Source organism: Oryza glaberrima, chromosome 7 (assembly GCF_000147395.1).
Source record: "Oryza glaberrima chromosome 7, OglaRS2, whole genome shotgun sequence".
In the NCBI taxonomy this organism is placed as follows: domain Eukaryota; kingdom Viridiplantae; phylum Streptophyta; class Magnoliopsida; order Poales; family Poaceae; genus Oryza; species Oryza glaberrima.
In genome coordinates this window covers 21,545,517-21,557,446 of record NC_068332.1, presented here as the reverse complement: position 1 = coordinate 21,557,446, position 11,930 = coordinate 21,545,517, and the positions used below count along the sequence as shown (strand labels likewise).

At 42.2% G+C, this 11,930-nt stretch overlaps 1 protein-coding gene across 1 annotated transcript; it reads right to left on the bottom strand.

Moving 5' to 3' along the window:
* Positions 1-10,859: 10,859 nt before the first annotated feature.
* Positions 10,860-11,685, bottom strand: LOC127778389 (zinc finger protein 36-like). The gene has a single exon (XM_052304982.1). It carries the CDS (start codon positions 11,683-11,685, stop codon positions 11,086-11,088), a length of 600 nt encoding a protein of 199 aa, XP_052160942.1. The 3' UTR covers positions 10,860-11,085.
* Positions 11,686-11,930: the final 245 nt, after the last annotated feature.

Sequence of the window (11,930 nt, the reverse complement as noted above, 5' to 3'; positions counted from 1 at the left end):
CTTGCCTCACGGCTGAAGTAAGTGGTTGCCTGGTTGGAGATGGCGCCGGCGGCGGACGGCGGTGCTATGCCTGGCGGCGGCAGCACTGCATTCAGCATCCGGTGTTACGCCCGCATATGGCGACGGCGCACAACTCTGCGATTGGCGTCCGTCAGCGGCAGCGGCGCTAGGAGTCGCGAGCCGCGTGGGGTGTCGGGCCATATGCGAGAACCACGGAAGCGACGAACGGCGTGGAGTTGCAGGATAAAGCGATGTTTAGTTCTCTCGATCGTATCCAGAAGGTATCTCAACGTATCGGGGGAGTATCCAGATTTTTTTGATTTTTCTGAAAATCACCAATATCGCCGATACGCATGGGATACGTATCGGATACGATACGTATCCGTATCCTTCCACGTATCAGATACGGATACGTAGCTTTTGGGAAGTATCCAGGTAATTCTCAAGAGCTACGCGCTCGGCACCGCACCAAGCTACTAGCTACCTCGTACAGTGCTCCCTATATTATTATTTCCTCTTCTTGCTTTTATATTTATATTATATCCGTGCGTTGTAACGGGTGAAAAGATTCTAATGATAATATATATTTTTCATGTATAATCATGTTAATAACAATGTTTGTATTTTAATGAGTGGTTTGTTTTTTTATAAACGGTGTTTTTTTTCTTGCGCGATTTTCTCAAACCATTTTTTAGAAATGACGTATTTCTTTCTAATATTTTTTTCCCTAGCATGTTTTTTTTTGCATTTTTTACTGACGACAAAAACCATATTTTTTTCTCCCTTTTTTCTTTTATTTTTTTGTGTTTTTTGCCTGTTTTTTCTAACAATTATTTTCTCGCGCTTTTTTTTGCTTGATTTTTCAAATGTCCTTTTTTGCTTTTTTTTTTCCAATATAGGAGAATATATGACGAAATAAAAGCAGTATAGTAGATGGCAAAAAAACGATGGATCCTATCCGATTCAAGCATCTATCAATTTAGTATTTTCTCTGACAGTTTTTTCAAAGCAATTTGTTTTTTAATAGACGGTGTTTTTTGCACGGTTTTTTCAAACCATTTTTTAGAAATGGCGCGTTTTTCTGACCGTTTTTTTCTCGCATGTTTTTTAACAAAATTTACCGACGATGGAAATAATTTTTCTCGCGCATTTTTTTATTTGTTTTATGGAAGATGGAAAACATTTTTTAGCGTTTTTTTTGTGCTTTTTCTGACTTTTTTCTCACAGGTTTTATTGAACGGTTTTTATTTTCTCGTGCATTTTCTATTTTTAAATAGTTAGATTAGATTAGAGATAGAGAAGAGATATATACTAATTAGAAATCGCACTATGTTTCGCACTTTTTATTTTTTTCTCGCGTGCATTTTTTATTTTATACGAACCAGCTTCTTATTTTTTAGGAACCATTTTTGTCGTCACTTTTTCTTTTGCCTTTAAAGGAATCACATTTTTTTTTCTCTTTTTTTCTGTTTTAAAGGAATTGGATCTAGTGTTTTTTTCACCACTTTTTTTTGCCGACAAAAATACCAGACGAAAAAAATTTGTCCGATCCAAAACAAAACTGGCGAAAAAACCGGGCGAAAAAAGAAAAGAAAAACCAAATCTGTCCGATCAAAAAAGGGCGAAAAAAAGAAAAGGAAAACAAATCCGATTCCACGGTAAAAAAAGGGCGAAAAGAAATAAAAAAGGAATCTGTCCGATTCCTAAAAAAACGGGCGCAAAAAAAAAACCAGGTGAAAAAAAAGTCCGGCCAAAAAAACGAATCCGCATGGACGCGGTAAAAAAAGAGCAAAAATATTAAAAAAAACAAATCTATCAGATTAAAAAAAATAATTATATGCGACGTGGTAAAAAAAATCGAATCCTAATATATTTGACGCGGTACTATATATCTCTATCTTCTCTATCTCTACTACTTAAAAAATTTAAAACGTTTCCTATGTCCATAATAACGAAAAAAGGGCGAAAAAAACATTAAAACAAAAAACAAAGTTCGATTCAATTTACTTCCGTCGTCCGTGAAAATCTTATCTTATCTTAATCTCAATACTACATATATATATATATATATATATATATACATATATATACTACTTAAAAAATTTAAAAATAAAAGAAATTTCCGTCGTCCGTTGGGAAAAAAACCGATAAAAACAAAAGATCGGAAAAAAAAAGTCCGACTCCTCCAATGGAAAAAAAAAGAGAGAAAAAACAAAAAACGAAGAGAAAAAAACTTCCATCGCAAAAAAAAGATGTCCGACTCTAAAAAAATCCGACTCCTCGGCGTAGAAAAATAAAGGCGAGAAAAAACAAAATAAGAGAAAAAAACTTCTACTATAAAAAAGAAAAAAAAGGTCCTCCGTCCCCGCCTGTGCGATGAAACGCCAGCCAAAGAAAAAAAAACGAAATTGAGCAAAGGGATAAACTAGATTGAAGTTCCTAAAATTAAAAGAGGATAAATGATATTGAAACTCCCATAACTCGAAAAGAGGGAATAAAATATATTGAAATTTCTCGACAAAATTGTCTAAATTCGAAGAACCCTAATTTCAGGTAAGAACCATAAGAGTCAAATCCAAATCAATTAAGATAAGGGTTCGGGTTACTTACCGGATTTGAAGCCCATGAGCTCACCGGAGCTTTCCGGGAAGCGGCATCGCCGCACCTTCACCTCCTCGCAGTCGTGTCGGGTTCCCTGCGCGTGCGCTGTCCTGGAGCACCTCTCCACCGTCCTTTGCCGAAGACGGGAAGCGTCGGCTTGGCATCGCCCCTACCGCCGACGAGGTCCAGGCCGCTCGGCGCTCGTCGCCGTTTGCACGCCCACCTAGCCGGACCGCCGACGTCGTGGCACGGCTTTGCGCCGCCCTTGGGTGTGCCCCCTAGCCGGCGAAGCAGGAGCCGCTCAGTGGTCGTCGTTGCACGCGCGCACCAGCTTGCCGGACCACCGTCGTTCCGCTCGCTCGTCGCCGGAGAGAAATGGGATCAAGAGAGATGGATTTGGGAGCTAGGGTTTTGCCCCTCTCCCCGGTCGACGCTTCATTCGTCGCGGGGACGATTGGAGCCGTCCATTAGATCGGACGGCTCAGATTCGCCCAGCGTTGGGCCGTCACCGCCGTTGATTACGCTGCGCCCAATGGGCCGCGGAAGTGTATCGGACCGTCCCCGCATATGTGGGCCGCGCTCAGCTGCTCAGCTTGTGGGCCGTCGAATTGACTCAACTCGCCGAAGATGGGCCAGCCCAAGTTTGGGCCGGCTTGGGAAGACCTGGGCCGAAAGCAAATTTGATCAAACAATGTGGCTCACATTTTTCAAATTAAAGTCCATTGGATAAACTCTTAAGTAGGCTCGAAAAATAAATCTAAAACTAAATCCTAAATCCATGCTAATTGATCAAATTAGACTCGGTTCTACCTATTTGTTAATATATCAAATTAGACTTGATTTTTACAGATTTGAGGTTTTCAAGGTGTCACACTATCAAACGGTGTTTTTCTTGTTGCAACGCACGCACTATTGCTAGTTAGAAATAATGTGTAAGATAGCTAGACGACGATATAAACTTACATAAGGGGATGTGGTTTATCATAATTTAAATAGTATATAGAATGATGATCCAAATGTAAAAGTAATATGATGTGGCTTTATGAGAGAAGATAATGAGGGAGATAATTGCGACCATAGATTAATCATTTGATGGCTAGAAACAATTTGAGGTGATATGGCTTAATGAGAAAAGAGAGAAATAACATTAACTAAGTGAGGATGAATTGTCTAGGTATATGGATATTATACAAAATGATGGAGAGATATATTGAAATATTTTGAGAATTATGTGGAATGATGATTTAATATGCTCGGATTTTTAAAGCTCTAAAATTTTAGTGAGGGTGAACTATATAAGCATATAGGATATTATAAAAAGTGATGGAGAAATATATTGAAATATTATGTGAATTATGTGTGATGATAATTTAATTATCATGCTTGTATTTTAAAGCTCTAAAACTTAATAAATTAGCATGCTTACATGAGGTTTGAGATGTAATAATTGTTAGTGGATGATGTGGTATTTTTGCATGTTGAGCTTTAGAATTTAGAAAACCTTAACTTTATAGAAAGATAGGATATTAAGATAATGGAAAATGTATTTCATCTCCAGACTCCGGTCATATACCCTATAGTTCAACAAATACTTTCACTCATCACTCATTCTTTCATCTACCTAAAGTTCAACAAATACTTTCACTCATCACTTATCACACATTCTTTCATGCCTCACTCAACGGTCTAGATTATCCGATTGAGATCTGACGGCCGGAATAGCTCCCGCGTAATCTCGCCCATGCGCCCCGAAATTTCGCCCGTTTTTCATCCCGATCGATTCTAGATCACGAAAAAAATCGGCCCCTATCAGTTCGCTTTTTTTCTAATAAGCCAAAACGGTAATAAGCCAAAATGGCTTATTAGGGAATAAGCCAAAATGGCTTATTAGGGAATAAAAATAAATTTGTAGGTAAAACTTATATATATATATATATATATATATATATATATATATATATATATATATATATGTTCTTTGTAATTTAAAAGCCAATGCTAAAAAAGAAACTACGTAGAAAATATCTTAAAATCAATATCAAAATTAAGTTTGAAAATTTAAAATTTGGCTTATTGGGCCGCCCTCGGCGCCGCCGCTCCCTCGCAGCCTCGCCCTTCACCTCTCCGCTGACGCCGCCCGTGCCTCACCGCCTATGTCGTTCCACCGCGCCACTACGGCTCCTCCCTCCCCGTCGTCCCTATCGCCCTCTCGCCGCGCCACTTCCCCATCGGCCGCCCCGATGCACGCCGCGTCCCCCCGCGCCACTACGACGCCTCCCTCCCCGGCGTCCCCATCCCCCCCCCCCCCCCCCCCCCTCGCCGCACCACTTCCCCATCCGCCGCCCCGATGCACGCCGTCGCGTCGCCCGCGCCTCACCGCCCCCGGCGTCCCCCGCGCCAGCGGCAGAATGGCGCAGGCCACTTCATGTTCCCCAGGTACTTCGAATCTGAGGCCTCCTGGTTGTGGAACAAGGAATCACTAGCACCCTCCTCCCTCTCTGCTCTACTCTTCTTCTTGCAAATGGCTGCTTCTGGATTCCTGTGTCCTGCCTGATGCTTGCTTGCTTGTGCTTTGCAAAGGATTAACGCCTAGACGTCGTGCATTGGATCTGGCGGGAGTGCAATTGAATTCCTCATGCTACTCATTTCAGATGATTCAGCCACCTGTAGAAAATGTTGAGTGCATGATAAAAAAAAACTAAATTTTCCTGTTGTTTACTTGTAAATTGGGATTTGCACTACAGCAATCTACAAAATCTACATTTTTCTTATCTGTTGGAATGGGGCGGTGTGGATTTTTGGTTAATTTTTCCAACGGCAGGATTTTAGCTCGATGATACATCACGGCAGATACACTTGGTTCTGTTCAAGAAAGATTAACTATGCATTCTTTATTTACTGATTAATATTAGTATGCTTTACATTCTAGCGTGTGAAACTGTTAATGTTAGTACTGCATTTCCTTTACTTGGTTGTAGGATTCATGTGGTCTCACTTGTGTTGATGTCTTAGCAAATATAATTCAGATTGCCCTGGATGACATAGCATATGAATGATCTGAGATGTCTTATACCCCGAATATTTACATGCAGGATTATCATTACTTATTTGCGTTTGTTGCACCGTCATTTCATTTATGTAGGTATTGCCTCGTGATGAAGCAACATTTCGGTTTGTCAATGAAGCCAACAAGACCAAGAGCGGTAGTTCTCTGTGTCACAAGGTAGCTGACCATTATTAGATCGAACAATGGTTTTATCAGGACCTAGCATACATATTCAGACAGGTGGTCTACGGCGTGGCAGCGGTGCGGTCACAAGTTCCACCACGGTGAGTGCCTTTCTGCGTTCATATCTCCCTGTACTGATTTGATCTTGACTAGCATAATTATATGCTATCATGTTTGCACACACTGCAATTATTTCTCATATTTTTACCTCCAATCGTATGGCAGCAGGTTCATGGTAGCACATGGGTTTGGTAAATCTATTCCAACGAGAAATGGTAGTGTTTGATCATTCCCTTCGTTTTGTATAGCTTTGGTTAACCTTCTGGGTGAGGTGCACTACAATTCCTTGTATGCCATTGAAGTTGAGTGCTTCTGCTTTTTTGTGATATGGGAGTGAAGAAAAGGTTTCCTACAATTCCTCTACTTGGCCTCAGATCAAATGATTTGAGGGGCAGAAAATGAAACATGATGGTATTCAGTATCAAAGCTAAGTTTTTTTATTCTTTTTGCAGTCATAAAATTTGATGGAATACTAATGCCTGTTGCAGGGTAATTTGCCCTCAATTTGAGGTATTGCCATGAGTATTATCATTTTCTCCCTGCAAATTGCAACAAGGTAATTTGCTGCTAGAAACTTTGCGCATCTATTTTTTAGGAAAAAGTACGAATTACCCCATCGAACTATCGTGGTCGTCCGAATTACCCCCCTGAACCACAAAACAAGACATTCTTCACCCCCAACTATACAAACCGGACGAATTACCCCCCTCGACCTAATCCGTGGTGGTTTTGGTCTATGTGGCGTACGCGTGGCAGTCCAGTTAGCATTTTATTTATTAAAAAAATATGGGACCCACATGTCATAGTCTCTCATCTCTCTCTCCTCTGTCTCTCTCACTCTCCGTCTCTCTCACACATCCTCTCTCTCTCGCGCGCGGGTCAAGCGGCAGCGGCGGCGCACACGGCAGGCAGCGGCGCGGAACGGGCGGTGGGCAGGGGCGCGCGGGTCAAGCGGCAGCGGCGGTGCGCACGGCGGGCGGCGGCGCGGGACGGGCGGTGGGCAGGGGCGGGCAGGCGAGCGGTCGGCACGAAGGGCGCGGACGGCAGCGCTCATGGTGGTGCGGGGACGGGCGGGGGCGGGCAGGCAGGCGGTCGGCGTGGACAGCGCGGACGGCTCCCGTCCCGCACCGCCGCCCGCCGTGCGCGCCGCCGCCGCCGCTTGACCCGCGCGCCCTTGCCCACCGCCCGTCCCGCGCGCCCTTGCCCACCGCCCGTCCCGCGCTGTCCCACGCCGCCGCCCGCCGTGCACGCCGCCGTTGCCACTTGACCCGCGCGGCGCGCGCCCCTGCCCACCGCCCGTCCCGCGCCATCCCGCGCCGCCGCCCGCCGTGTGAGAGAGATAGAGATAGAGAGTGAGAGTGAGAGTGAGAGTGAGAGAGAGAGGAGAGACTATGACAGGTGGGTCCCACATTTTTTAAATAAATAAAATGTTGACTGGACTGCCACGTGTACGCCATGTAGACCAAAACCACCACGGATTGGATCGAGGGGGGTAATTCGTCCGGTTTGCATAGTTAGGGGTGAAGAATGTCCGGTTTTGTGGTTCAGGGGGGTAATTTGGACGACCGCGATAGATCGGAGGGGTAATTCGTACGTTTTCCATTTTTTAACACCGTACCAGAGTTTCCTGTAGTATATATTACAAATTGATCAATAATTGCTGGTTATAACATTTACAAGGTGTTTTTTAAATGGCTACTTCGTTATAACATGGTGTTCTGTTCATGTGAACTTGTGAAGTGGCTGAGAAAGTCTTTTTAGCTAAAATGCAGTGTGCTATGTTGTGAAGAGTGAAATGAAGTAATGGCAAAAGGGTGAGACATGGGCTTATAGTTCCAGTGATATGAAATCGTTCATCCCTGTCTTGATTCCTAGAAGATTTTTTTTTCCAAGTAGCTTTGATGAAATGTAGCAATGAGTCAATGACCAAATTTGTAATAATCTTTGTATGGATCTGAACACCATCGATATGATTTTTTTAATGAACCTCTTGTATTATAAATGGTTGTTTGCGGCTTTTTGTGGTTTACTGCTATTTTGATGGATGTCTTTGTCTCCTATGTCACTTGTACTTGTGAATTTGTGGTTATAGTAGTCGTTGCTCCAAATGTTGCCGTAGCATTAGTATGGACATGCTATTATTACGTGACATATGTTTCATATCAAACTGTTATTTGGGTTTATATTCACGCCCTCGTGCTATGTGCTCAAAGGATAGCGGCCAACGTGTGCCTTATCTATCCCGTTACCACTCGCCGCTCATCTTCCTACACATAAAATTTCTAATCCACTTTTTAAGTTCAAATTATTTACTCCAATTATGAAAATTTGTACTTGAAAATTTTAAATTTTCATTTCAATTTTTAAAACTTTCAACCTTTTGATTTTTGTTTGGCAAATATTTAAATTAGAGGCCTGAAAATGCATCTTTTAAATAAATATTGGCGATAGTCCATTCTATTAAACCCACCCAGTATATTATTCTTGCCAAGAATATGTCTGACATATGACATATATTGAATTAAGACTCAATTGCACAGATCATACAAGAAATAGTTTTTGCTAACATGATATTTTAAAATTCTTTAAAGAGAAATAAACTTGCACCGTAGTGTTTAGCACGGGCATATTACTAGTGGTACAATAATGGAAAAGGCTCTCTACCTTCTAGAGGTCATGTTTAAATGGATTTAACCCAAATATGTTTTCACTTTGCAGTGACTCAATTGTGAAAAGAAAAATTGGCACGTCACACAGATTTATGACTGCTAAATTCTTATGAATAAGTGTAGGCGTGTAGCAACTTTTTCTAGATTGACTGCTAAATCAATTTACCATCTTTTATTGGATTGTCAATTTTTCTAGATTTTTTGTAGATCAATTCAATTTTTGATTGGATTATACCATCCACATAGTGTATCTCATATGTTTGGGAATTGGTCGTGCGTGTTAATAAAAAAAATTAAGGAACTATTTTTTTAGGGGCTTCCGCTATATGTTGGGCTCTTTGGCTTAGTAGAAATGAATGATTTTTGCTAAAAACACCCTCAAAAACTTATTTGTAGGTACTTTTCAAGGCAACATATTAGCTCCAGGGTTAGGCTCAACTACAAAGGCATGATGATGATATAAAGCTAATAAATGATGCATGTCGTAAACTTGAATCGACGATTATGCACCTTTTTACCAACTTCGGAGGGAGATTCTGAAATACTATAATTCAGTAATTGTGGATTCTTTTATCTTGTGTTGATGTTTATTAGTTTGTGTTTATTTTATGTTATGTCAGTGCGTGCTATGTGTGTTTATGTGTGGATTTTGTAATAATTGGTTGTAGCTTATTGAGTAAAGGTCGGATTGTTTATTCTATTATCTTAAAAAAAGTATAGCAAATTGGCTAGAAAATAAGATGCATGTGATGGACAAACCAGCTAGTAAAACGTGCTTTGTCTCAGTCGTAGGCTTGTAGCCTTACGTAACAAACTCTAATGATTGGATTTTGGATCCTCTTACTTGCATGGTAAAGTCAAATGAGCACAGTATCTATGACTCTGGGGATTTTGTAGCTGTCCAATTGTGCAACGAATGGACAAAATATGTGCTACATTATCCGATAGAAAATTTGAGCCGCTACAGGATATGTATACTTCTCTGCACCATAACTACAGTGAATCACTTTAGATAATTGTAGCAACATACTCGTGCTACCATTCTCTGCCTTAATTTGTACATGCAAGGCTAGTACTCCCTCCGTCCCACAATATAAGGGATTTTGAGTTTTTACATGTAACGTTTAATTACTCGTCTTATTCAATTTTTTTTGTAAATATAAAAATAAAAAGTTGTGCTTAAAATACTGTGGATAATAAAGTAAATCACAAATAAAATAAATAATAATTTTTTAAAAATTGAATAAAACGAGTGGTCAAACGAAACGTTGTAATCAAAAACTCAAAATCTCTTATATTATGAGATGTGATGGAGGGAGTACAAGTTACGGGATCCTTTTCTTGAGCTATATTGTTTAAATTATGAAATTCTAGATTTTGACTTTAACGACCAAAACCAAACTGACGATAGCCTTCCAGAAGGCGACATTTAGTGTTGGGGTTGTCAACGATGGGAGCACCGATATCAGTGATGCTTATGGGCGTCACGCATCTTCTTGGAGACGATGTTAGCTGATGCCTTCTTCCCCAACTTCGTATCTCGGGGTTGACTCTCTAAGTGAAAATCTAGTTATAAATGTTCAGAACAATGATGGCAATATCTACAATGTCATGATCTTTTTGGAGACATACATTGGAGATAGTGTGCTGGTGAGGCATTATTGGTATCGGATTAGCTTTGATGGCTATGACGTTGGGTAAATGACTAATTTACTTAGTTACCTTCAATGTTATTTTCTGCTTTGGTTTAACGTTAGTCACTCATGGTGATGTATGCCAAATTCGATTATAGAAATAATTGACGTTGGGAAAAACTAAGGACTACATATAACTTGTACACGTTGGGCAAAACAATGGTTATGCAGATAGAAGTATTCTTTAATCTTTAAAGTGATATTCATTTTTTAATCAAACTGTGAATTTTTTTTTCATTTGTAGTCATTTGCCCTGTAATTTTTATGACAATTGATTGTAGTTTCTTTAAAGAAAAACCGAAATAAATTCTATTGTGTTAAAAATGAAAGAAACAGATGGCAGCGTTAAACTCCACCAGGGCTTGCAAAAACAGACGGATCTTGTGCAGGAGCATGAATCCGGTGCAAATCTAATGGTGAAAGTTCAAATGATTCACAAGAAAAAAAAATGGGTTAAGTATTGCACTTTCAGGAAAAGAAAGATGGCACACAGCGTCTCTCCTCAAGCAAGAAATGGACTTATTTAGTGATTTGCAATTGCACACGAGATGCAGTGAAAAGAGATGTGTAATTTTAACATCAAGATCCCTTGTTTAATCTCCAACACATTCAAAATCCTTTATGAAAATAAAAAATGTCTGGAGGACGTCTTTCCCTCCGAATCTCCCTTTTTTTTATTTACAATTGCACACCCTAAAGTTATCGATCGGAGCACACGCGTGACGACGTGAGCAGCCTCTGCTTTCTCTACCGGTTGTATACATACATGCTCAACGAGCTGTATGTATATAATTGGATGGTTAGTACTTCATATATACTAACGTGGAGGATCTCATCCTGGCCGGCGTCGTGGCTTCTTGGCCGGTGAAGGGCTCTCCGCCTCATCGTCGTCGTCGGCCTCCTCGCCGCACCGTCGTTGCTCGCCGGCGATCTCCTTGATGGGCGCCACGTTTAGGTCGAAAGCGGCGCCCACGCTCGCCGCCGTCTCTGCACTCGAGACCGTCGCCGACACCGATGGGCCATGCAAGTAGTGGAACCTCTTGTGCCCGCCCAGCGCCTGCCCGGTGGCGAATCCTCGCCGGCACAGCGAGCAGACGTGCCGCCGCCGCCGCCCGTCCGCCTCCGAGGCGGCGGCGGCGTCGGCGGCGACGCCGCCTGATGATGCCGGAGCAGCAGCAACGACGACGTCTCTGTGCGCGGGCGGCGCCGCCGCCGCCGCCGATGGCTTGCGGTGGCTCGCCTTGTGTCCGCCGAGCGCCTGGTACGACGCGAACGCCTTGCCGCAGAGCGAGCACCGGAAGTGGAGCTCCGGCGGCGGCGGCGCCAGCGCCAGCGCCAGCGCGGTGCTCTCCCCGCGCGCCGCGGCGGCGAGCGCCATGAGGCACAGGGAGATGAGGTCGCCGCCGTCGGCGGCGCCGCCGCCTTGCTCCATCACGTCACGCTATCCAACACACACAGCTCGTGTCGTGAAAATTGAAGGCGATACGTTTGCATGCGATTGCGTCTGTCCGTGGTGTGTGCTCTTATTTATGCGTGTAAAAAAACACGAATTGGAAAACTCTATTTATACTCTCGTTTTGCATGTCAATTAAAACGTTATCAACTTTTTTTTAAAAAAAATAGTATGATAGATCAATATGTTATACTCCCTCCGTCCCATAATAGAAGAGATTTTGA

Excerpts from the sequence above, each read along its gene's own strand:
- LOC127778389 (XM_052304982.1), bottom strand. The coding sequence starts at position 11,685 with ATGGAGCAAGGCGGCGGCGCCGCCGACGGCGGCGACCTCATCTCCCTG.